The sequence below is a fragment of the Oncorhynchus mykiss genome, chromosome 8 (assembly GCF_057628025.1).
Source record: "Oncorhynchus mykiss isolate SJ-2025 chromosome 8, ASM5762802v1, whole genome shotgun sequence".
NCBI lineage: Eukaryota > Metazoa > Chordata > Actinopteri > Salmoniformes > Salmonidae > Oncorhynchus > Oncorhynchus mykiss.
The window spans coordinates 39739514-39766347 of NC_143029.1; the positions used below are offsets into that span (position 1 = coordinate 39739514).

A 26834-nucleotide genomic window follows, 5' to 3' on the forward strand; every position below is an offset into this window, starting at 1 on the left:
AATGGCAGTTTTCTGTAACACTAGTTTTTCATTTTCCCCTCTCTCCACAGATGATGCTGAAGTGCAAAGACAAGAAGTGGTACCAGTTCTGATCTGAAAGAGGGGAGCAGAGCCAAAGGGACACTGCTTCATCCGGACTCTACATGCCCCCCTCCTCCATCTCTCCGTCCATACATCCTTCCATCTCTCCTTCCTTCGCTGGACACGTGGGATACTCTTCCCTAGCACAATGTTGTATACTGTATTTACCTCAGTCATAAGGTTTCATATGAGGAACGGACTAGAGAGAAGGACAAACTGGAAAAAAAGGTGTCCTTTTTATTGTTATATTTTGTTTGTTTTCCCCTCTGTGGCCAGCCAGTTGGTTGGAGCTCTGGGATTCCCTCATCCTCATTCGCCAAAATGTTCTGTGCGGTCGTCTCTGCTCCAACCAATCCTGGGCCAGTATACTAAAGACAAAAACAGACACAACTGAGAAAAAAATTAACAACGAAGAAAAAACAACTACAAAAAAAATCTCAAAAAGGAAAAAGATGAAAAAAAAAAAAGATATATATATATATATACAGTGCCTTGCGAAAGTATTCGGCCCCCTTGAACTTTGCGACCTTTTGCCACATTTCAGGCTTCAAACATGAAGATATAAAACTGTATTTTTTTGTGAAGAATCAACAACAAGTGGGACACAATCATGAAGTGGAACGACATTTATTGGATATTTCAAACTTTTTTAACAAATCAAAAACTGAAAAATTGGGCGTGCAAAAGTATTCAGCCCCTTTACTTTCAGTGCAGCAAACTCTCTCCAGAAGTTCAGTGAGGATCTCTGAATGATCCAATGTTGACCTAAATGACTAATGATGATAAATACAATCCACCTGTGTGTAATCAAGTCTCCGTATAAATGCACCTGCACTGTGATAGTCTCAGAGGTCCGTTAAAAGCGCAGAGAGCATCATGAAGAACAAGGAACACACCAGGCAGGTCCGTGATACTGTTGTGAAGAAGTTTAAAGCCGGATTTGGATACAAAACGATTTCCCAAGCTTTAAACATCCCAAGAAGCACTGTGCAAGCGATAATATTGAAATGGAAGGAGTATCAGACCACTGCAAATCTACTAAGACCTGGCCGTCCCACTAAACTTTCAGCTCATACAAGGAGAAGACTGATCAGAGATGCAGCCAAGAGGCCCATGATCACTCTGGATGAACTGCAGAGATCTACAGCTGAGGTGGGAGACTCTGTCCATAGGACAACAATCAGTCGTATATTGCACAAATCTGGCCTTTATGGAAGAGTGGCAAGAAGAAAGTCATTTCTTAAAGATATCCATAAAAAGTGTTGTTTAAAGTTTGCCACAAGCCACCTGGGAGACACACCAAACATGTGGAAGAAGGTGCTCTGGTCAGATGAAACCAAAATTGAACTTTTTGGCAACAATGCAAAACGTTATGTTTGGCGTAAAAGCAACACAGCTCATCACCCTGAACACACCATGCCCACTGTCAAACATGGTGGTGGCAGCATCATGGTTTGGGCCTGCTTTTCTTCAGCAGGGACAGGGAAGATGGTTAAAATTGATGGGAAGATGGATGGAGCCAAATACAGGACCATTCTGGAAGAAAACCTGATGGAGTCTGCAAAAGACCTGAGACTGGGACGGAGATTTGTCTTCCAACAAGACAATGATCCAAAACATAAAGCAAAATCTACAATGGAATGGTTCAAAAATAAACATATCCAGGTGTTAGACTGGCCAAGTCAAAGTCCAGACCTGAATCCAATCGAGAATCTGTGGAAAGAACTTAAAATTGCTGTTCACAAATGCTCTTCATACAACCTCACTGAGCTGGAGCTGTTTTGCAAGGAGGAATGGGAAAAAATGTCAGTCTCTCGATGTGCAAAACTGATAGAGACATACCCCAAGCGACTTACAGCTGTAATCGCAGCAAAAGGTGGCGCTACAAAGTATTAACTTAAGGGGGCTGAATAATTTTGCACGCCCAATTATTCAGTTTTTGATTTGTTAAAAAAGTTTGAAATATCCAATAAATGTTGTTCCACTTCATGATTGTGTCCCACTTGTTGTTGATTCTTCACAAAAAAATACAGTTTTATATCTTTACGTTTGAAGCCTGAAATGTGGCAAAAAGGTCGCAAAGTTCAAGGGGGCCGAATACTTTCGCAAGGCACTGTATATATATATATATATATACATAATTATATATACATAAATCTATATAAATGATCAACACTGTATTCACTTCCGACTGTCAAGTGCAAAACAACAAGAGGAGAACTTCACAGATGGAGCGAAACTGGTGGCGGGCATAAGAAGCTCTACTCAAAGTCACAGGATGTGTTGTCATAGTGACAGCCGGCTCTATGCAGAGAGTTGCAGGATTAAAAAAGCAAGTCATTCCAATGTACACTGGATCCTTTCTCCTTGATCCAACTAGACTCTCCTCATCATATGGATTCACTGTTTTCATATTGTTCCCAACTGTATTATACATGTATTAATTTCCTTCCTCTTGTGTATCGTTAATTTTAAGCTCAGTCTGTTTTACTTGAAATCTGTTTTTATTTGTTCTTAGTTGTCGTGAATGTTGTGAATTATGATATATTTTGATTTGGTAATGTTGCCAGTATGTTTTGTAGCTTTGTCAAACTCCCATTAATTGATCCTTATAAAAAGGGCTGGATTCAAAAAGAGGGCATGGATATAAAATACATAGATCTATCATGCAGATCAGTACACGTCACCATAAATAATGTGTCATACCAGGTATCACACACATCAGAAATCTAAAAGCAAGATCAGAACTCTAGAAGCAAGACTGTCAGTGTCTCCTCTCCCTGAAGTGTTTAATTTGACATGTAAATGCTACCTTCCCCCCCTGCCATTAACATCTACTACAGTTTGGCTTTAATAATGACTCTGTGTGAATTATGTCAGTGTTACAGTAGGCCTATACACTGCTAGTGTATCCACACCTATTGGATTGGTTTTCAGGAGTAATATTGTATGGACATGAACTCCTCGAGTGCACATACACTTGGAGATTACTACAGTATATACACATGGGAAAACCTATTTGTGTGTGTTGATATATGCAGGAATATATATATATGTACATTCAGGCAAAGTCATGCATTTTTAAAGACAGAAACTTTTTTTTTTCTTTTTTCCGTAAAATAACTTTGTCAGTGTGAGTGGTCTATTAATTCACATTTTATATATTGAAGTGTAAGAGACGCTGCTATATGTGTAGTGTGTCGGAACTGTCCTCTGTTTCTGTCCCCATTTCAGTGGTGAAAACACTCATATGTATCTACTTTAATGTTCTGCCAGGCTTCTCTACCATTCTTTTGTAAATAGGTAAATAGTTTGACAATCTAAGACCAATTGAAAAGTGGTTGACATTGCTCAAGCAAGCGACACAAGGACAGCTGCCATATTTTTTCTAACGCCAAAGAATTATTTTAGCTTTCGTTTCATTGTTCTATTACTCAACTCTATTACTCAATTACTCAACTTACTCAACATACCAAGTGTTTCACTAATTGAAATACAATAGGTCTAGGTCTGTCTATACAGGGCCTCTGGGAACTGTGCATTCTGACTCGGTCACTGAGTTAGGTTCCAGTTCTTTCTTCTCGAAGACCTTTTCGACTCATCCCGATAGGAGATGGCTGGTTAGGTTGGAGTAAGATTACAGCAACTCAACCGTGAGGCCACTAGTGAGGGTAGCAGGTTTTCAGAATCGAACACAACTATTGTATTCACAATATTGTGCCCTTCATAAAAGTTTTTACCAACTTCTAAACAACATTTGACCAGCACAGTATCTTTCAAGGTAGACGTTGCCACAAGCAGCATCGCAGATATTGAGATGAGCGAGATGCAAGATTTTCCTCTCACACAATCACACAGTATAGGTGCATGTGTGTTGGGTAGCCAGGGTGCCAAAATAGCGAAGAAGTTGAGCATCGTGCTTCAACGCTCTTAGTTGTTGCAGAAATTGACCCACCATGCTATTTACTTTTTGCAACTACGTCATATTGCTGAGTCTACCTTTAATGTTCAACTTTGCTGTCTTTTCCTTTCCTATTTTCAGTTGTACATTGTTCTTTAAAATTTTTTGGTTTGTTGTATGATCAACAATGTCTTTCTTGTCTGAAATACTTGATTTCCATGACCAAGCTTTCTGTATCCAATCAATTGTGGGAAATCGCCAAGAAAAAAAGAAAAGTCAGTAACCACGGTAAGTAGAGGATGTCTACATCAGCAGGATGATGCAACCTCTGTGTAATGTGGCTCCATCATAGACCGGCCTCGCATGTTCAGTGTCCGAGTCTGCACACATCATGCTTCAACTCTCCCTCGCTTGTCTTCTAATTGCATTCTCCTTCTACTCCAGTAGCAGTTCCAAGTGGCTCATGTTGGTGATGCTAACTAACAGGTTTGGTCTCCTTCTCTGTGTTCTAGTATGCATTGTTGTGTGGATGTCGGTAGGTAGCCCTGCTTCAATCTTCCAAGGTGGAAAGAATACTTCAGGAAAAAAACAACTAGTCTATGATTGAGGTCCTTCCCTTCCCTTCTAGCTCTCTTTTATTTTTCTATTCGATTTTTTTTAATGTGTTTTTTCTTGTCTTTGAGTGAGTTGTTTCTTGCCTATACTCAGTATGCAGTATTCTTCTTACCTGGTATGATTCATACTAATTTACAAGAGGGAGTCTGTCCGCCATAATGCCATTTCTGTCCTGGATTTAACAGTTATCAGTGGGTTGCAGTATTTTCTCATTGTAGCCAATTTTCTTGTACAGTTTTATGCAAATTTCACATGGATGTTTATGACTTTCTCTGCTGCCACAAACAATTTAGAAATTATGTAGATAGAAATTACTGTGCAACGGAAAATAAAAGTGGAAAAAATGTATACCTTTGGTGGTGGTTTATTCTCCATGTCCATCATGAACCCTAAAGTAAATGCACTGCCATCTTTTGCAGGGTAGTGCTGCTTCTTTCATACAGTTGTTGCTCAAATAAGTCTATTAACACAGAGGAATTTGTTAGAGTACTCATTTGAGAAGGCCAAAGCCATTGTCTTACAGCATTGATACACCATCTGGGGTATCTAAAAGAACAAGGGTGCTGACGGTGCTGCAGCACCCCCTGACAAATCTGAATAACTAAACAAATATTAACCTTCCAAATATCTATAACGTGAGTTTTTTTATGCATGTGATGTCAGAATGCTCTCACTATTCCAATGTGATTGCTAAGCAACAGGACAGTTAAAACTTCTTATGGCTTGGGGGCGCTATTTTCACGTCCGGATGAAAAGTGTGCCCAAAGTAAACTGGCTGCTACTCAGGCCCAGAAACTTATGCATATAACATATAAGATGTTATATGCATATAATTTGGTATATTTGGATAGAAAGCACTCTGAAGTTTCTAAAACTGTTTGAATGAAGTCTGTGAGTATAACAGAACTGATTTGGCAGGCTAAAACCCGAGCACAATCCATCCAGGGAATTGTTTTTTTGAGGTCAATCTGTTTTCCATTGGTTTTCTACGGTAAGGATGTTTTAATAGAAATATCCTTGCAGTTCCTATAGCTTCCACTAGATGTCAACAAGTCTTTAGAAATTGGTTGATGTTTTTCTTTAGAGAAATGAAGAAGTATCCCTGTTATTTTCCTGTGTCACTCCAGGTGCACTCTCATGATTTGGTGCGCACGACCTAGAACATGCTTTCTTTGTTTTCGTCCGGTATTGAACGCTGTTTATCCCGGCTTAAATTTGATAGATTATTTACGTAAAAAAATAACTAAAGTTGTATTACCAAAGTTGTTTGAAATGTTTGGACAAAGATTACAGGTAACTTTGGAGATTTTGTAGTCATGTAGCGTAAGTTGGACCCTGTATTTTTCTGGATCAAAAGCGCCAAATAAATTGACATTTTGGATATATAACGATGGAATTAATCGAACAAAAGGACCATTTGTGATGTTTATGGGACATATTGGAGTGCCAACAGAAGAAGCTCGTCAAAGGTAAGGCATGAATTAATTTGAATTTGGCGCTCTGCCATTTCACTGGATGTTGTCAAATCGATCTCGCTAAAGGGATTTGATCCTTAACCTACGTTGCCCTTAAACCAAGACACGCTGCCTGCTAATTATCTATAGGCTATGTTTCAATCAGTCAATTTCAAATGATTTTCTATCAAGTTTTATTTTCTAATAACAATTTGAATTGAGGTATCATTAATTCGCATAGATGTAGCCCATTTCACTGCTGTGGATAGTTTATGTTTGGGGGCTTTACTGAGCTGCACAAACTTCTCTTTTCGAGGAGAGCCCAAGCACTTCCCCAGTGTTTCCACAGATCAAGTAAGCAGTCTAGCACAAACTTTTCCCCCTGGCACATTTTCTGGATGGTTCGCATTGCCTTCATTGTTGTTTTCCTTACAAATAATACCTTTGGACGGGTGCTTTCCTATCCAAGTAAGTGTCTTATTTTCTGTATATCGTGTTGTCGTTTCTACTGTAGCATACAGTATATAAAATGCATACGGAAAGTATTCAGACCCCTTCCTTTTTTCCACATTTCGTTATGTTACAGCCTTATTTCAATCTACACACAATACCCCATAAAGACAAAGTGAAAATAGTTTTTTACATTTTTTTGAAAATGTATTAAAAATAAAAACTGAAATATCTTATTTACATAAGTATTCAGACTCTTTGCTATGATACTCAAAATTGAGCTCAGGTGCATCCTGTTTCCACAACTGTTTCCACAACAACTCTGGTAAATTCAATTGATTGGACATGATTTGACAGTGCATGTCAGAGCAAAAATCAAGCCATGACGTCGAAGGGAAGGGTAAAACATTTCTGCAGCATTGAAGCTCCCCAAGAACACAGTGGCCTCCATCATTCTTAAATGGAAGATGTTTGGAACCACCAAGACTCCTGCTAGAGCTGGCTGCCCAGACAAACTGAGCAAGTGGGGGAGAAGGGCTTTGGTTAGGAAAGTGACCAAAAACCCCCAAGTCATTTTGACCGAGCTCCAGAGTTCCTCTATGGAGATGGGAGAACCTTCCAGAAGGACAACCATCTCTACAGCACTCCACCAATCAGTCCTTTATGGTAGAAATTGGCAAGAGACACCTAAAGGACTCTCAGATCATGACAAACATAATTATCTGATCTGCTCAAACCATGATTGAAATCTTTGGCCTGAATGCCAAGCATCACATCTGGAGGAAACCTGTCACCATCCCTACAGTGATGCATGGGGGTGGCAGCATCATGGTGTGGGGATGTTTTTCAGCAGCAGGAACTGGGAGACTGAGGGAAGGGAAAGATGAATGGAGCAAAGTACAGAGAGATCCTTGATAAAAGCCTACTCCAGACCGCTTAGGACCACAGACCAGGGCAAAGGTTTACATTCCAACTGGACAATGACCCTAAGCACACAGCCAAGACAGTGCAGGAGTGGCTTTGGGACAAATCTCTGAATGTCCTTGAGTGGTCCAGCCAGAGCCCGGACTTGAACGTGCAGCGAAACTCCCCATCCAACCTGACAGAGTTTGAGAGGATCTGAAGAGAAGAATGGGAGAAACTCCCCAAATACAGGCGTGCCAAGCTTGTAGGGTCATTCCCAAGACTCAAGGCTGTAATCGCTGCCAAATATGCTTCAACAAAGTACTGAATAAAGATTCTGAATTTTTATGTAAATGTGTTATTTCTGTTAGTTTTTCTTTATACATTTGCACAAATTTCTAAAAACGTGTAATTGCTTTGTCATTATGGGGTATTGTGTGTAGATTGATGAGGGGAAAAAATTATTTAATCCATTTTAGAATAAGGCTACAACGCAACAAAATGTGAGAAAAGTCAATGGGTCTGAATACTTTCCAAAGGAGTTATATGTACAATATGTATTGAGCATAATGTATTTGCAGTTGTATTGACATGTTTTCAAGTACTGGTAACAAATCATGAATTCCAATTATTGCATAGATTGGAATGAACACCTATAATGTGTGTAAAATACTTTTTTGAAGGTTGACCTGATTATAATGAGCCAATGCTAAGCTATTTGCAGCTATGTGTGGCGCCATGTTCGTTGACATTATACAGTGCACTCTGTCAATGTCTGTCAGACCAAAGATGTTATAGCAAAATTATGTGAAGTAATGGTTCACTCATCTTTCGAGTATACTTCCGGAAATTGATGAAGGGAAGTGAATGATAGTTGACAACACACTCCCTTCAAAATGCAAACTATTGCTTGATGCAAAAGAAATAACATGGTGCTGAGCACAAATTATCCATTGCCAATTATTTTGATCAATGGTGAGCTCACCCATGATGTGATAAATTGTAAATAATGATTGCTATATGCTTATTCATATTGTAGATTCTGTCAGCCGAGATTTAGCTAAATATGACCGCTTGTGTTATGCCAATCTTTCCTCAGTTAGCGCTAGGACTAATGTAGCCTACATTTCCAGTTTGTATGATGTGTTATGCTGTTGCAACTTCTGTGCATGTCTGAACAGTGCATCCCCAAAAAACTTGTCACATTCAGGACATAACTTTGTAAGGACTGTGTTTGTGCAAAATGTTTCTGAGAAAAAACATTGTTGCCAGCTCAAACGCTGACTGTTGTGTCAATCGAAACTGGACGTTCTAAAAAAGCATTCTAATCACACCGGTTTGAGCGTACGCTGCAGGGACCGCTGTAGAATGATCACACCCGTTTATTGGTACGTGTGAAAGGGTTAAAAAAAAAATATATATATATACAGGCGCAGTGGTCTAAGGAGTACTAGCTGTGCCACTAGAGATTCTGGATTCGAGTCCAGGCTCTGTCGCACCCGGCCGCGATCGCGAGACCCATGGGATGGCGCACAATTGGCCCAGCGTCTTCCGGGTTAGGGGAGAGTTTGGCCTGCAGGGATGTCCTTGCGACTCCTGTGCCGGGCGCAGTGCACGCTGACACGGTCAGTGTGGCTTGGTTGGGTTATGTTTCGGAGGATGCATGGCTCTCGACCTTCACCTCTCCTGAGTCCGTACGGGAGTTGCAGCGATGAGACAAGACTGTAACTACCAATTGGACACTACGACATTGGGGAGAAAACAGTGTAAAAAATATTAATTAAAAAAAATAAACTATAAAATTAATGAATACAAATCTGGTACTTATTTTTCACAAAAGTCGTGCCCAGTGCCTTTACAAGTTCTGTGTAAGCAGGCCTATATAGCAATCTGTAGCGCGGGCAAACATTTTTTTTTTACAAAAATAGTGCACTGGGCCTTGACTAGTCCTGTATTACAGGACCGATATGTATAAATATTTAAATAACGTCATAATTCCCTCAATCTAAGTTTGTCCCGACAGATGTAGCCTACTGAATAGCCTATCATGGTTCTCCAACCCTGTTCTTGGAGAGCTACCATCTAGTAGGTTTTCAGTCCAACCCCACTTGTAACCAACCCGATTCATTTTTCATTGTGGGAGAGCCTAAAATGCATCCTCCAATTACACCGTTTGCCTATGCCCACACATACTGTCTCAAGAAAATGTTATACTTTAATACCCTCAAACTCCAAGTTTGATAAACTTAATGAAAAATGACACCGAAGAGGATGGCGGACGTTTTACAAGCTCCTAAATAAATGTGCAATTTTGTTAGATTGTAACTTGTTTTCTAACTTATTTTGTACATAATGTTGCTGCTACCATCTCTCATGACAGAAAATAACTTCTGGACATCAGAACAGCGATTGTTCACCATGAACTGGAAGAAGCTTTTTCCTTTAACGAGTCCGATGAGAAGGATATAATGCTTTCCCGGGAACAGGCCCAAATCCCCGTCATTGGTGTGAAGAAAAGACGGAGGAAAGGGGGGTGCAGGTCGGGCTGCCTTCTTAGAATCAGTAGGCGAACGAGTGATCTCCCACTGCCATGCGTTTAATTGGCTAACATGCAATCATTGGAAAATAAAATTGATGACCTATGATTACGATTATCCTACCAATGGGACATTAACTTCTTGACGCTACCCATCCCTTAAGTGGGATAATTGTCATCAGCAACCGCTGAATAGCATAGTGCCACAGTCAAATAATATTACAAAAAAATATTCATGAAATCACAAGTGCAATATTGCAAAACACAGCTTAGCCTTTTGTTAATCCACCTGTCGTCTCAGATTTTGAAATTATGCTTTACAGCGAAAGCAATCCAAGCATTTGTGTAAGTTTATCGATAGCATAACAAAACATTATGTACACTAAGCATTAAGTAGCTAGGTCACAAAAATCAGATGAGCAATCAAATTAATCTTTTACTTTTGATGATCTTGGGATGTTTTCACTCACCAAACTCCCAGTTACACAACAAATGTTCCTTTTGTTCGATAAAGATTATTTTTATATCCAAATACCTTTGTTCAGAAATCCACAGGAAAGAGCGGTCATGACAATGCAGACACAGAAGAAAATTCCAAATAATATCCATAATGTCCACAGAAACATGTCAAACTTTTTTATAATTAATCCTCAGGTTTTTTTTAAAATATATATTCGATAATATATCAACTGTGAGTGTAGGTTTTTCAATAGGACCGGGAGAAACAATGGCCGCTTTACTCTGTTACGCAAAACTCACTCTGAGAGCCCCCACCTATCCACTTACGCAATGTGATCTTTCTCACTTATTTTTCAAAATAAAAGCCTGAAACTATGTCTAAAAACTGTTGACACCTTACGGAAGCCATAGAAAAAAGGAATCTGGGTGATATCCCTTTAAATGGAGGATAGGCATGCATAGGAAAAGAGAGGATTCAAAATAAGAGGCACTTCCTGATTGGATTTTCCTCAGGTTTTCGCCCGCAATATCAGTTCTGTTATACTCACAGACAATATTTTGACAGTTTTGGAAACTTTAGAGTGTTTTCTATCCTAATCTGACAATTATGGGTACGTCAAATGGGTACGTTTTTTTTTTGCCAAAAACGAAAATACTGCCCCCTACATGCAAAAGGTTAAAAACTGTAATATTTTATGTTTCACCGAGTCGAAGCTGAACGACGAAACAGATAATATAGAGCTGGCGGGATTTTCCATGCACCGGCAGCACAGAGAAGAAGCTACAGTGCCTTGCAAACTATATCATCTCCCTTAGCGTTTTTCATATTTTGTTTCATTAAAACATGTAATTTAAATAGATTTGTGAAATGAAGTGAAATGAAATAAATAAATAAATGTTTTTAAATTATATATTTTTTTAAATGAAAAGTGGTGCGTGCATATGTATTCACCCCCTTTGCTATCAAGCCCCTAAATAAGATCTGGTGCAACCAATTACCTTCAGAAGTCACAGTTAGTTAGATTGCACACAGGTGGACTTTATTTAAGTGTCACATGATCTCAGTATATATACACCTGTTCTGAAAGGCCCCATAGTCTGCAACACCACTAAGCAAGGTGCACCACCAAGCAAGCGGCACCATGAAGACCAAGGAGCTCTCTAAACAGGTCAGGGGCAAAGTTGTGGAGAAGTAAAGATCAGGGTTGGGTTATAAAAAATATCCAAAACTTTGAACATCCAAAGGAGCACCATTAAATCCATTTTAAAACAATGGAAAGAATATGGCACCACAACAAACCTGACAAGAAAAGGCATTTATCAAAGAGGCAACAAAGAGACCAAAGACAATCCTGAAGGAGGTGCAAAGCTCCACAGCGGAGATTGGAGTATCTGTCTATCGGACAACTTTAAGCCGTACACTCCACAGAGCTGGGCTTTACAGAAGAGTGGCCAGAAAAAAAGCCATTGATTAAAGAAGAAAATAAGCAAACACGTTTGGTGTTCGCCAAAAGGCTTATGGGAGACTCCACAAACATATGGAAGAAGGTACTCTGGTCAGATGACACTAAAATTAAGCTTTTTGACCATCAAGGATAACGCTATGTCTGGCACAAATCCAACACCTCCCATCACCCAGAGAATACCATCCCCACAGTGAAGCATGGTGGTGGCAGCATCATGATGTGGGAATGTTTTTCTTTGTCACAAACTGGGACACTGGTCAGAATTGAAGGAACGATGGGTGGCACTAAATACAGGGAAAGTCTTTGAGGGAAACCTGTTTCATACTTCCAGAGATTTGAGACTGGAACGGAGGTTCACCTTCCAGCAGGACAATGACCCTAAGCATACTGCTAAAGCAACACTCCAGGTGTTTAAGGCGAAACATTTAAATGTCTTGGAATGGCCTTTTCAAAGCCCAGACCTCAATCTAATTGAGAATCTGTGGTATGACTTAAAGATTGCAAATACACCAGTGGAATCCATCCCACTTGAAAGAGCTGGAGAAGTTGTGCCTTGAAGAATGGGCAAAAATCCCAGTGGCTAGAGGTGCCAAGCTTATAGAGACATACCCCAAGAGACTTGCCGCAGGTGGGTGAATAGTTATGCATCCTCAAGTTTTCTGTTTTTTGTCTTATTTCTTGTTTGCTTCACAATAAAACATATTTTGCATCTTCAAAGCGGTAGGCATGTTGTGTATATGAAATTATACAAACCCCCCCAAAAATCTATTTTAATTCCAATCAACGAAATAGGAAAAATTGAAAGGGGGCAAATACTTTCACAGCCACTGTATGTCTAGTAAGATGAGGGGTGGAGGTGTGTGTCTATTTGTCAATAACAGCTGGTGTGCGATGTTTCACCTGTTTGGGGTAGGGGGCAGCATTTCCACTTTTGGATAAATAGCGTGCCCAAACTGAACTGCCTCCTACTCTGTCCCAGATCCTAATATATGCATATTATGATTAGTATTGGATAGAAAACACTCCGAAGTAAAACTGTTTGAATCATGTCTGTGAGTATAACAGAACTTATTTAGCAGGCAAAACCCAGAGGACAAACCATTCAGATTTTTTTTAAAGTCAGTCTTTTCAAAATGATTTCATGGGGAATCCAGAATTCTAATCAACTTTCCTACAATTCTTACCGCTTCCACTGGATGTCACCAGTTTGTACAAATTGGTTGAAGTTTTTCATTTGTGTAATGAAGAAGTACCATAGCTCAGAACGAATGTCACTTCATGTGTACCTTTTGATAGAGGCGCGTAACCAGAAAAGCAGTGTCAGTTTGTTTTGCTCCTGTATTGAACACAGATCATCCCGTCTTCAATTTGATCGATTATATAGGTTTAGAAATACCTAAAGTTGTATTGCAAAAGCAGATTGAAATGTATTGGCAAAGTTTCCAGGTAACTTTTGAGATATTCTGTAGCGACGTTGTGTAAGTTAGAAGCTGTGTTTTTCTGGATCAAACGCGGCAAATAAATGGACATTTTGGATATTTATAGACGGAATTAAACGAACAAAAGGACCATTTGTGATGTTTATGGGACATATAGGAGTGCCAACAAAAGAAGCTTGTCAAAGCTAAGGCATGATTTATATTTTATTTCTACGTTTTGTGTCGAGCCTGCAGAGTTGAAACTTGCTACTCTCTCATTGTATACTGTTGTGCTATCATCAGATAATAGCATCTTATGCTTTTACCGAAAAGCCTTTTTGAAATCTGACATGTTGGCTGGATTCAAAACGAGTGTAGCTTTAATTTGCTATCTTGCATGTGTAATTTAATGAAAGTTTGATTTGGCGCTCTGCATTTTCCCTTGGCTATTGGCCATGTGGGACGCAAGCGTCCCGCCGACCCCAAAGAGGTTAATATTAAAGAGGTCTCGAGGTATTGCTCACCTGAGGTAGAGAACCTCATGAGAGTACCTCGACCACACTATCTACCAAGAGAGTTCTCATCTATATTATTCATAGCCATCTATTTACCCCCACAGACCGATGCTGGCACTAAGACCGCACTCAACCAACTCTATAAGGCAAATAAGAAAATGCTCATCCAGAAGCGGCGCTCCTGGTGGCCGGGGACTTTAAATGCAGGAAAACGTAAATCAGTTTTACCAAATTTTTACCAGCATTTCACATGTGAAACCAGAGGGAAAAAACGGTAGACCACCTTTACTCCACACACAGATGCATAAAAATCTCTCACCCACCATCCATTTGGCAAAACTGACGATAATTCTGTCCTCCTGATTCCTGCTTACAAGCTAAAACTAAAGCAGGAAGTACCAGAGACTCACGCAATACGGAAGTAGTCTGATGATGCGGAGGCTTCGGTACAGGACTTTTTTGCTAATACAGACTGGAATATGTTCCGAGATTCATCCAATGGCATTGAGAAGTATACCACCTCAGTCATCGGCTTCATCAATAAGTGCATCGATGACATCGTCCCCACAGTGACCGTACATACATATCCCAACCAGAAGCCATGGATTAAAGGCAACATCCACATCGAGCTAAAGGATAGAGCCACCGCTTTCAAGGAGCGGAACACTAATCCGGACGTTTATAGGAAATCCTGCTTTTCCCTCAGAGGAACCATCAAACAAGCAAACAGGCAAAGGGTCAATACAGGATTAAGATTGAATCCTACTAAACCGGCTCTGAAGCTCGTCGGATGTGGCAGGGCTTGAAAACTATTATGGACTACAAAGGGAAACCCAGACGTGAGCTGCCCAGTGATGCAAGCCTACCAGACGAGGGAAATGCCTTTTATGCTCACTTTGAGGCAAGCAACACAAGCATGCACGAGAGCACTAGCGGCTCTGGATGACTGTGTGATAACGCTCTTGGTAGCCGATGTGAGCAACACATTTAAACAGGTCAACATTCACAAAGCCGCGGGGCCAGACGGATTACCAAGATGTGTAAAGTCGTGGCCAAAAGTTTTGAGAATGACACAAATATTAATTTTCACAAAGTCTGCTGCCTCAATTTGTATGATGGCAGTTTGCATATACTCCAGAATGTTATGAAGAGTGATCAGGTGAATTGCAAAGTCCCTCTTTGCCATGCAAATTAACTGAATCCCAAAAAAACATTTCCACTGCATTTCAGCCCTGTCACAAAAGGACCAGCTGACATCATGTCAGTGATTCTCTCATTAACACAGGTGTGAGTGTTGACGAGGACAAAGCTGGAGATCACTCTGTCATGCTGATTGAGTTCGAATAACAGACTGGAAGCTTCAAATGGAGGGTGCTGCTTGGAATCATTGTTCTTCCTCTGTCAATCGTGGTTACCTGTAAGGAAACACGTGCCGTCATCATTGCTTTGCACAAAAAGCGCTTCACAGGCAAGGATATTGCTGCCAGTAAGATTGCACCTAAATCAACCATTTATCGGATCATCAAGAACTTCAAGCAGAGCGGTTCAATTGTTGTGAAGAAGGCTTCAGGGCGCCCAAGAAAGTCCAGCAAGCGCCAGGACCGTCTCCTAAAGTTGATTCAGCTGCGGGATCGGGGCACCACCAGTACAGAGCTTGCTCAGGAATGGCAGCAGGCCATGGTGAGTGCATCTGCAAGAACAGTGAGGCGAAGACTTTTGGAGGATGGCCTGGTGTCAAGAAGGGCAGCAAAGAAGCCACTTCTCTCCAGGAAAAACATCAGGGACAGACTGATATTCTGCAAAAGGTACAGGGATTGGACTGCTGAGGAGTGGGGTAAAGTCATTTTCTCTGATGAATCACCTTTCCGATTGTTTGGGGCATCCGGAAAAAAGCTTGATCGGAGAAGACAAGGTGAGCGCTACCATCAGTCCTGTGTCATGCCAACAGTAAAGCATCCTGAGACCATTCATGTGTGGGGTTGCTTCTCAGCCAAGGGAGTGGGCTCACTCACAATTTTGCCTAAGAACACAGCCATGAATAAAGAATGGTACCAACACATCCTCCGAGAGCAATTCTCCCAACCATCCAGGAACAGTTTGGTGACGAACAATGCCTTTTCCAGCATGATGGAGCACCTTGCCATAAGGCAAAAGTGATAACTAATTCCATAGTAACATCTGACAAAAATATCTAAAGACACTGATGCAGCAAACTTTGTGAAATGAAACTTTGTGTCATTCTCAAAAACTTTGGCCACGACTGTACTCAAAGCATGCGCAGACTAACAGTCAAGTGTATTCACTGACATTTTCAACCCTCTCCCTGACCGAGTCTGTAATACCTACATGTTTTAAGCAGATCATCATAGTCCCTGTGCCCAATGAATCGAAGGTAACCTGTGATGAGGGTCACCTTGGAGTCATGATAGGGGCTGCACCAAATTATTTATGTATTATAATAATTGATTATGCTTATGTTGTATTAACTTCTTATGGGCAGGTGGAACGGTAACGTCCCACTTGGCCAACATCCGGTGAAATTGCAGAGCGTGAATTTCAAATGACAGAAATATAAATATTTAACATTCATGAAAATACAAGTATTTTGCATCAAAATAAAGCTTAACTTCTTGTTAATCCAGCCGCTGTGTCAGATTTCAAAAAGGCTTTACGGCGAAAGCACACCATGTGATTATCTGAGGACAACGCCCCACATACAAAAACATGAAAAACATTTTTCAACCAGGCAGGTGCGACACGAAAGTAAGAAATAGCGTTATAATAAATGCCTTAGCATTGAAGATATTCTTCTGTTGGCACTCCAAAAGGTCCCAGTTACATCACAAATGGTCCCTTTGTTCGATAAAGTCCTTCTTTATATCCATAAAAACTCAGTTTAGCTTCATTCAATAATGCACCGGTTTCCCTCCTTCAAAATGCATACAAAATGAATCCCAAACAACGTTTATAATCAAACCTCAGGTACCCTAATACGTAAACAAATGATACAATTTAAGACGGAGAATAGTATGTTCATTACCGGAGAAAAATAACAAAGAACGCACTTTCACCCACACGCATGGAAACACTACAGCCAAAATGGTAGCCACTTAGAAAAACTACAACTTCTAGCTCATTTTTCCAAAAACCAGCCTGAAACACTTTCCAAAGACTGTTGACATCTAGTGGAAGCCCTAGGAACTGCAATCTGGGAGGACTTCGCCGCATAATAAATATGAAAGCCATTGGGAACAGTGGAAGGCTGAAGTTTTTGGGGGGGATGGTTTGTCCTGAGGGTTTCACCTGCCATATCAGTTCTGTGATACTCACAGACATAATTTTAACAGTTTCAGAATATCCAAATCTACCAATTATATGCATATCCTGAGTAACAGGCAGTTTACTTTGGGCACGCTTTTCATCCGGATGTGAAAATACTGCCCCCAACCCAAAATAGGTTAATAGAAGGGGAAGGGCAATAAGACCCTCCCCCACTACATTTATAGGGTCCTGGACCACAGATTAGCAATATATGCATTATAAGGTTTCATACTATTTCACAGTTCTTTTCTAGTCTCTGCCTCTTATAAGAAACGGTCTGAGCAGATGGGTGAGCCATTGCAGTCAAAACAGGGTGTCTGTGAGAAAGTCCCTCAAGGCTAAAAGAGACACATAGTCACAGACCCCTGCCGGAGAGTAAAGAGGTAAGAGAAAAGTCAGACATACCACTGTAAGCCACATGGGAATGGAAAATTACTGAGTCCTTATACAAACAATAGTCCAGTGTTTTCTCACTGTATATGCATGGGCTTGGTCTCATGAGTAGAAGGTGTTGACTTAGGCAGTTACATCACTAGGGGTTGACTGCAAGCATATTAAAGCAACTGACATTTTTTATTTTGGAGAACTTACTCTGAAACATGTGTGCTGTGTTTTTGTTTTCACCTTCTGTCACCTTCTGTCTGCAATTGCATTAATAAAGGTTTGATTGATTAGCTTAAAGAAGATATTGTCTGATTGCTGATTTCACCAATAAGCCAATGATTGGCAAGAAACACCTGCCTAAATGATTACCGCCCTGTAGCACTCACGTCGGTATCCATGGGGTGCTTTGAAAGGCTGGTCATGGCTCACATCAACAGCATCCTCCCGGATACCCTAGTCCCACTCCAATTCGCATACAGCCCCAACAGATCCACAGATGATGCAATCTCAGTAGCACTATACACTGCCCTTTCCCACCTGGACAAAATAAACACCTATGTTAGAATGTCGTTCATGCACAACAAAACCTTTTCCTCCTCAGGAGACTGACTCCAGTCACCCAAGTCATATAGTGTTTTCTCTCGTACCACACGGCAAGCTGCACCGGAGCGCCAAGTCTAGGACCAAAAGGCTCCTTACCAGCATCTACCCCCAAGCCATAAGACTGCTGAACAATTAATCAAATGGCCACTGGACTATTTACATTGATTTGATTTCATTTTGAAATAGGCCATCATCATTGTCAATCGTGAATGATAATTATTCACGTTTTACATTTGAATGCCAATAATTTGATTGGCATTCAAATTTCTTTTCAGCACCATAGATTGAATCCTCACCACTGCTACACCTAGTTATCAGCAGAGCCTTGTCTGGCAGCAAAACAGTTCATTCAGCCTCATTTACTGCCTTTTAAAAAGACATAGCTGATATACCTGACTTGCTTAAACAAATGTGGTTTCTACTGACAATTGAGATGTACAAACTACAGCATAAGGGGATGACGAGCGGATAAGAGGCAATCCGTCATTTCAATTAAGACATTAATGAGCAAGCTAGGACGGACTTAATCAATATAACTATTTTTTCAGCACTTTTGAAATGTAAAGCGACAGAATTCAGAACATGGGCTGTTCTTACAGTATTCTCTCTGTACACCAAATCAGAACCGTAAGATAAATAAAGGAGGCATATAAGCAGACAATGAAAGCTCTTACAATATTCCATGACTACATTTCTCTAAAACAGGCTATAGGCTACATGTGCACCACCAAGTCATAGTGATGAGAGGGAAAGGGAACAAATGATTAGAGTGAGGCACACGGGCTACTAACAGCTTACTACACAACATACACTTAATATTACTTTCTTAGCTATAGTATACATATCTCCCTGGCATATTACATCATTTATACAGCAGCATACAACACATTTTTGGACATTGTGCTCACTTGAACAGAAAGGTGGCTCAGCGGTCCTCGTGGGCAAACTTTGTCATCAAAGTCTGGAATTCTCTGGATTGATGGTGCTTTCAAGACAACTGGGAACTTGGACAAAAAAAATTGAATCATGATGTCAGTGATCTTCTAGAACGAGGCCTGAGTTCCCGACTTGGAATTCCAAGTTGGATGACCGTTCAAAACGTATTATCTCAGTCTGAGCTCTTTTAAAAAAGTTGTTTTTGTTGTTGTCTTGAACTCACTGAAGTCTGAGATTTCCCAGTTCTGGGTTTCCAGTTGATTTGAACATGGCAGAAGTCATGCTGGATTGACAGCATAGCCAATGTATTCAACCTTTTCTGGCCATAGTGTTGAATGTTAATCCTTTTAATTAATTAACTTCTTAGGGGTAGGCCCATTTTTTCTCAATTTCCGCCTGAATGACGTGCCCAAAGTTAACTGCATGTAGCTCTGGCCCTGAAGCCAGGATATGCGTACCATTGGAAAGACAACACTTTGAAGTTTGTATAAATGTTAAAATAATGTAGGAGAATATAACAGAATAGATATGGTAGGAGAAAATCCAAAGAAAAACCAACCATATCTTTTTTTGAGAGAGAGACCTTCCTCTTAGAAATGCAAGAGAAAGGTCATATTGTAAAATAGTCCGCCTCATTGTCCGCCTCCGTGGCTTCGTACCATGGCCACTCTTCTCAATGGACAGAGGGGCAGCTCGGGACAGAGGGGCGGCAGCTCGGGACAGAGGGGCGGCAGCTCGGGACAGAGGGGCGGCAGCTCGGGACAGAGGGGCGGCTGCTCGGGGCTGAGGGGCTCTGGCGCCTCTGGGCTGAGGGGCTCTGGCGCCTCTGGGATGAGGGGCTCTGGTGCCTCTGAGCTGAGGGGCTCTGGCGCCTCTGGGCTGAGGGGCTCTGGCGTCTCAGACTCCGGCAGCAGCGCCGGACAGGCGGGAGACTCCGGCAGCAGCGCCGGACAGGCGGGAGACTCCGGCAGCAGCGCCGGACAGGCGGGAGAATCCGGCAGCAGCGCCGGAGAGGCGGGAGACTCCGGCAGCAGCGCCGGACAGGCGGGAGACTCCGGCAGCAGCGCCGGACAGGCGGGAGACTCCGGCAGCAGCGCCGGACAGGCGGGACCACCTGCAGGGAGGAGACAGAGAGACAGCCTGGTGCGTGGGGCTGCCACAGGAACCACCAGGCTCGGGAGAACTTCAGGAGGCTTGGGGTTAGGAGGAGGCACCTGAAGGACCGGGCTGTGGGGGAGCACTGGAGCTCTGGTGCGCAACCTTGGCACCACTTCCCCAGGCTGGACAACCACTCTAGCCCGGACCCTCCAGAGTGCAGGCACAGGTTGAACCGGGCTGTGGGTAAGCACGGGAGATCTAGTGCTTACTACACGCACCTCTCCCTTAGGCTCCATTCCCACATTCGCCCGGCACGAGCGGAGCGCAGGCAGAGGACGCACTGCACCCTCCCAGCGCCCCGGAGACACAGTACGCAGAGCCGGCGCAGGATATCAGACCCGCTGAGCAGGCACCATACGCCCTGGCTCGATGCCCGCACTCGCATGACACTCTCGGGGGGCTGTCCTATAGCGCACCGGGCTATGGACACGTACTGGCGACACTGTGCGCTTAACCGCATAACACGGTGCCTGACCAGTAACGCGCTGCTTATAATAAGCACGAGGAGGGTCTGCTACCTGGCTTAGCTCCACCCCTCGTGTGCCCCCCCAAAAAACATTTTTTGGGGCTGCCTCTCGTACCTGTCGCACTGCCGTGCTGCCTCCTCATATCGCCGCCGCTCAGCTCTCGCTGCCTCCAGCTCTGCTTGTGGCCTTCCTCCACTCCAGCGCAGCCGGAGTCTCCCGCCTATTCGGCGCTGCCAGTGCCACCCGTCTGCCCAGCGCCGCCTGAGCCGCCCGTCTGCCCAGCGCCGCCAGTGCCGCCCATCTGCCCAGCGCCGCCAGTGCCGCCCGTCTGCCCAGCGCCGCCAGTGCCGCCCGTCTGCCAGGAGCCGCCAGTGCCGCCCGTCTGCCAGGAGCCGCCAGTGCCGCCCGTCTGCCAGGGGCCGCCAGTGCCGCCCGTCTGCCAGGGGCCGCCAGATCTGCCAGTCAACCAGACTCTTCCAGATCTGCCAGTCAGCCAGGGGCCATCAGTCAGCCAGGGGCCGTCAGTCAGCCAGGGGCCACCAGTCAGCCAGGAGCAGCCGCCCCTCTGTCCCGAGCAGCCGCCCCTCTGTCCCGAGCTTCCGCCCCTCTGTCCCGAGCTGCCGCCCCTCTGTCCCGAGCTGCCGCCCCTCTGTCCCGAGCTGCCGCCCCTCTGTCCCGAGCAGCCGCCCCTCTGTCCCGAGCAGCCGCCCCTCTGTCCAGAGCTTCCGCCCCTCTGTCCCGAGCTGCCGCCCCTCTGTCCCGAGCTGCCGCCCCTCTGTCCCGAGCTGCCGCCCCTCTGTCCCGAGCTGCCGCCCCTCTGTCCATTGAGAAGAGTTGCCATGGTGAGGAGGCCACGGAAGCGGACAAGGTGGGGGACTAGGACTACGGTGAAGTGGGGGCCACGTCCAGCACCAGAGCCGCCATAGCGGACAGATGCCCACCCATACCCTCCCCTATAGGTTCAGGTTTTGCGGCCGGAGTCCGCACCTTGGGGGGGGGGGGGGTACTGTCACACCCTGACCATAGTTTGCTTTGTATGTTTCTATGTTTTGGTTGGTCAGGGTGTGAGCTGGGTGGGCATTCTATGTTACATGTCTAGTTTGTCTAGTTCTATGTTTGGCCTGATATGGTTCTCAATCAGAGGCAGGTGTTCGTCATTGTCTCTGATTGGGAACCATATTTAGGTAGCCTGTTTGGTGTTGGGTTTTGTGGGTGATTGTCCTTAGTGTCCTGATGTCCTTGTTCTGTGTTAGTTTACACAAGTATAGGCTGTTTCGGTTTTCGTTACGTTCATTACGTTTATTGTTTTGGTAGTGTTTGTGTTTAGTGTGTTTTTCATTAAAACATGAATCTCAATAGCCACGCCGCATTTTGGTCTGGCTCTCTTTCACATACAGAAAACCGTGACAATTCCTTTCTCTGCAAAACGAACGAGTGGATTAATCAAATCGATGGTGCAAACTAAACAGATTTTTGGGATATAAAAGGATTGTATCTAACAAAACGACACTACATGTTATAACGGAGACCCTTATCAAAAAGTAAGTGACTATTTCATCTTTATATGTGAATGTATGAAACCTGTGCCTGTGGAAAAATATTGTGGGGTGCAGTCCTCAAACAATCGCATGGCATGTTCAAATCAAATCAAATTGTATTTGTCACATACACATGGTTAGCAGATGTTAATGCGAGTGTAGCGAAATGCTTGTGCTTCTAGTTCCGACAATGCAGTAATAACCAACAAGTAATCTAACTAACAATTCCAAAACTACTGTCTTATACACAGTGTAAGGGGATAAAGAATATGTACATAAAGATATATGAATGAGTGATGGTACAGAGCAGCATAGGCAAGATACAGTAGATGGTATTGAGTACAGTATATACATATGAGATGAGTATGTAAACAAAGTGGCATAGTTAAAGTGGCTAGTGATACATGTATTACATAAGGATGCAGTAGATGATATAGAGTACAGTATATACGTATACATATGAGATGAATAATGTAGGGTATGTAAACATTATATTAGGTAGCATTGTTTAAAGTGGCTAGTGATATATTTTACATCATTTCCCATCAATTCCCATTATTAAAGTGGCTGGAGTTGAGTCAGTGTGTTGGCAGCAGCCACTCAATGTTAGTGGTGGCTGTTTAACAGTCTGCTGGCCTTGAGATAGAAGCTGTTTTTCAGTCTCTCGGTCCCAGCTTTGATGCACCTGTACTGACCTCGCCTTCTGGATGATAGCGGGGTGAACAGGCAGTGGCTCGGGTGGTTGTTGTCCTTGATGATCTTTATGGCCTTCCTGTAACATTGGGTGGTGTAGGTGTCCTGGAGGGCAGGTAGTTTGCCCCCGGTGATGCGTTGTGCAGACCTCACTACCCTCTGGAGAGCCTTACGGTTGTGGGCGGAGCAGTTGCCGTACCAGGCGGTGATACAGCCCGCCAGGATGCTCTCGATTGTACATCTGTAGAAGTTTGTGAGTGCTTTTGGTGACAAGCCGAATTTCTTCAGCCTCCTGAGGTTGAAGGGAGTACAGGAGAGGGAGTACAGGAGAGGGCTCAGAACGCACCCTTGTGGGGCCCCAGTGTTGAGGATCAGCGGGGTGGAGATGTTGTTGCCTACCCTCACCACCTGGGGGCGGCCCGTCAGGAAGTCCAGTACCCAGTTGCACAGGGCGGGGTCGAGACCCAGGGTCTCGAGCTTGATGACGAGCTTGGAGGGTACTATGGTGTTGAATGCCGAGCTGTAGTCGATGAACAGCATTCTCACATAGGTATTCCTCTTGTCCAGATGGGTTTCCGCTGTAATAGCTACTGTAAATCGGACAGTGCAGTTCAATTAACAAGAATTTAAGCTTTCAGCAAATATAAGACACTTATATGTACCTAAATGTTTAAAATCCATAATAACTATTAGAATTATTTTAATTACCTACGCGGGACACCAATCCTTATTTAAGCTTGGAAAATAAATCCTTAAACCTAGACTTGGACCACACACACACTCCACTGAATAGCAGGATAGTGATTGCTTTGTTATGCTTGCAGTTAGCCACTGATTCCTTCCAAATCACTCATTGTTGAATTTTCGATTTCCAACTTGGAAATGTTTATTTCAAATGGCCAATGAGCACCGATACGTTTTATCTATAATTTCACATTATTACCTCCAATTTGGACCAATTCACATTTCCAATTTCCCACCCTGTCATAGCCTACTCTAACGGGCCTCAACCAATAGTCAATATAGGCTAAAGATCCCAAGCAGGGCTACATCAACTTCCAGAGAGAGTCAGGCTCTTGGGCTTTATGGGGTCCACTCTGGTTTGAGTGTCCTTGGCAGAACGGTGTCGCTGTAACCAAGTGGTCACATATCGTTCTGGATTCCACTGCACCAGAGCAGGTCGGTGAAGTTTTGTGAACATCAAGGCAGACAGGTGATATTTTTTACCAACATTATGAAGTTGTCAAGCCTCGAATGGGCCTCTGCAGTGCACACATGTAGCCTACAGTTCGTCATCATTCGCCAGAGAGAAGACAGAGAAGAAACCACCATTTACCTACTTTTAGGCTGCTGTAGCCTACGTATTTATTTGGTTTGTCAACCTATTGTTTTTAATGGAATTTTAGTGGTAATTAAATATAATTTATTTAGAATTGATCGGAATACATTTTCAGTGTATTCTCAAACAATTTAGGAAGCGCTGCCTCCTCACGCTTCTCCAGCACTTCAAGCCTGATTACTTGTGAAGCTAAGGCAGCTGGACTGCGCTATTTCATCAGTAAAAATATGAAGATATTTTTGTGGGAGGATTATTTGTCGCACCCCCCACTACTACTTTCAGCAGCTATGTCTAAAAGTGGGAGCCTCAGACAGTTTCATGAAGTTTGAGCCTAAAAATCAGGACAGTCTCATCAAGGTCAAGTCCCAGAGCCCATACATGTCCTTCATTGGTCCACTCAGAGGCACAGTTATCGACAAATCAATAATTTCCCAGTAGATGGCAGCAAACACTCACGAATCAGTTCAATTAATTTGAACCCAACAGGACACTAAGTGCATTGAGATGTAGCTGGGGACTATCCATTGTAGTGGGGATACTGCGGAGTGGGGACTTTCGAGTAGCTGGCAAACACTTGCTCTATGCGTAGCGCGCATGTTGGTAGATGGGACAGACGGAGAAAAGGAGAGGATGAGCGTGCTACACGCAGTCAGGATTTTCATTAGAATAAAGCAGAATGGCTAGTGTTTTTCTGATTTACTGAACCGTTTACCTTCGTATTTGTTCTTCTTGCTTGCTCCCCAAAATGACCACCCGTGGACCTAGCATCGTGTTTGAGTGGCTGAAGAACCTCCAGCTCTCTCAGTATGTGGAGTCCTTCGTGGATAACGGCTATGATGATCTGGAAGTTTGCAAACAAATTGGGGACCCCGACCTGGATGCTATCGGTGTCTACATACCGCACCACCGGCGAAGGATCAACAACGCGGTGCAAAGGCTGAAAGATGAGGATGAGGAAGCCGCCGGGCTTTACTTCACACTTGAGCCAATGCCCACCACCCCCCCCAACAGCCACCTGTTGGAACATTACGAGTCCAAACTCTGGGGGTCAAAGTCTTGGACCGAACCGGACAGTGACTGGGTCGGGAGGAATGGGGGTACATATCTGTGCGCGCAAAGGAACCTGATGCTTGGCAACCGAAGGGAGTTGGTGATTTACCCCAAAATGAAGCTGAAGATCATGATTAGGGATAAAGTCATCAGAGATGGCATCAACATCGCCAGGCCACCATACTCAAACAAGGTATATAAGTCACACAAATGTTTTTGGTGTGCTTTGTCCAGTGTTGACTTCATATTGTCTTACAGAAACCCTGTATTGATCTCACATAAGTGCCTGCTTTCTCCCAGTGTGTTCTCAGGTGATAGAGTGGTCAGTGGCCAGTCTGTCTTTTGAAGGTCACTTTGGTGGGGTTACCATCATGAGAAAGATATTAGTGCCTAGCTTCCAATACTCTTCACATTCTTATAATCTAAAAATGAGTTTGTATCAGCTATCTGCCATGAGGGCAGGGGCCTCAGGTAAAAGTGACAATAATAATCTAAACTTTTGAATACCCCCAAAACAACACAAACTTTGGATCAGCACCTCACCTCACACTTGTCAGGCCCAGCGCTAATGTAATGAGTCACATATCAGATTTCTTTAATGATAACCATGAGAGAATAGAACTGTCCCAGGGTCAGTGAGTTCAGTTCACCCTGCAGCCTGGCCTGAGCCATACAAAGCATACGATACATATGTCGATACGCCTCCAAGACCTATGATTCACTACATGGCAAAAAGTATGTGAACACCTGCGGGTCGAACATCTTCCAAAATCAAGGGCATTAATATGTAGTTGGTCCACCTTTTTCTGCTATAAGAGCCTCCACTGTTCTGGGAATGCTTTCCTCTAGATGTTGGAACATTGCTGGGGGGACTTGCTTCCATTCAGCCACAAGAGCAGTAGATAGTAGGCCTGGATTGCAGTCTGCGTTCCAATTCATCCAAAGGTGTTGGATGGGGTTGAGATCAGGACTTTGTGCAGGCCAGTCAAGTTCTTCCACATCTATCTCGACAAACCATTTCTGTATGGACTTCGCTTTGTGCACAGGGGCATTGTCATGTTGAAACAGGAAAGGACCGTCCCCAAACTGTTGCCACAAAGTTGGAAGCACAGAATTGAATAGAATGTATAGCGTTAAGATTTCCTTGAACTTAGGGGCCTAGCACGAACCATGGAAAACAGCGTCCAACCATTATTCCTCCTCCACCAAACTTTACAGTTGGCACTATGCATTCGTGAAGGTAGCTTTCTCCTGGCATCCGCCAAACCAAGATTCATCCATCAGACTGCCAGATGGTGAAGCGTCACTTCAGAGAACGCATTTACACTGCTCCAGTGTCTAATGGCGGTGAGTTTTACACCACTCCAGCTGATGCTTGGCATTGCTTGCGAGCTGACAAGGTATAAAGCTGTTGTTCTGACCCTGAACAATGCAGTCAACCCACTGTTCCTAGGACATCATTGAAAATAAGAATTTGTTCTTAACTGACTTGCCTAGGAAAATAGAAATTAGTTTCCATGGCTGAGCAGCCGCACACAAACCTAAAA

General features: G+C 43.2%; 2 protein-coding genes and 1 long non-coding RNA gene across 3 annotated transcripts in view; all 3 read left to right on the plus strand.

Annotated features, from left to right (window-relative positions):
• stxbp5a (syntaxin binding protein 5a (tomosyn)) overlaps positions 1-427 on the plus strand; it is a 159983-nt gene extending 159556 nt beyond the window's left edge. The window contains exon 27 of the mRNA XM_090243414.1: positions 51-427. Within this exon, the coding sequence (XP_090099540.1) occupies positions 51-92 (42 nt within the window). The 3' untranslated portion in view covers positions 93-427. The remainder of the gene's footprint in view (positions 1-50) is intronic.
• A 2393-nt stretch (positions 428-2820) lies between these two features.
• On the plus strand, positions 2821-4945 carry LOC110529897 (uncharacterized). Its single transcript, XR_002474450.3, has 2 exons — positions 2821-3862; positions 3915-4945. It is a non-coding gene; the product is annotated as an uncharacterized LOC110529897 (long non-coding RNA).
• A 19799-nt stretch (positions 4946-24744) lies between these two features.
• LOC110530918 (sterile alpha motif domain-containing protein 5-like) lies at positions 24745-25602 on the plus strand. The gene is made up of 2 exons (XM_021614216.3): positions 24745-25480; positions 25588-25602. Exons 1-2 carry the CDS (start codon positions 24983-24985, stop codon positions 25600-25602), a joined length of 513 nt encoding a protein of 170 aa, XP_021469891.2. The 5' UTR covers positions 24745-24982.
• The last annotated feature ends 1232 nt before the right edge of the window (positions 25603-26834 follow it).

Excerpts from the sequence above, each read along its gene's own strand:
- LOC110530918 (XM_021614216.3), top strand. The coding sequence starts at position 24,983 with ATGACCACCCGTGGACCTAGCATCGTGTTTGAGTGGCTGAAGAACCTC.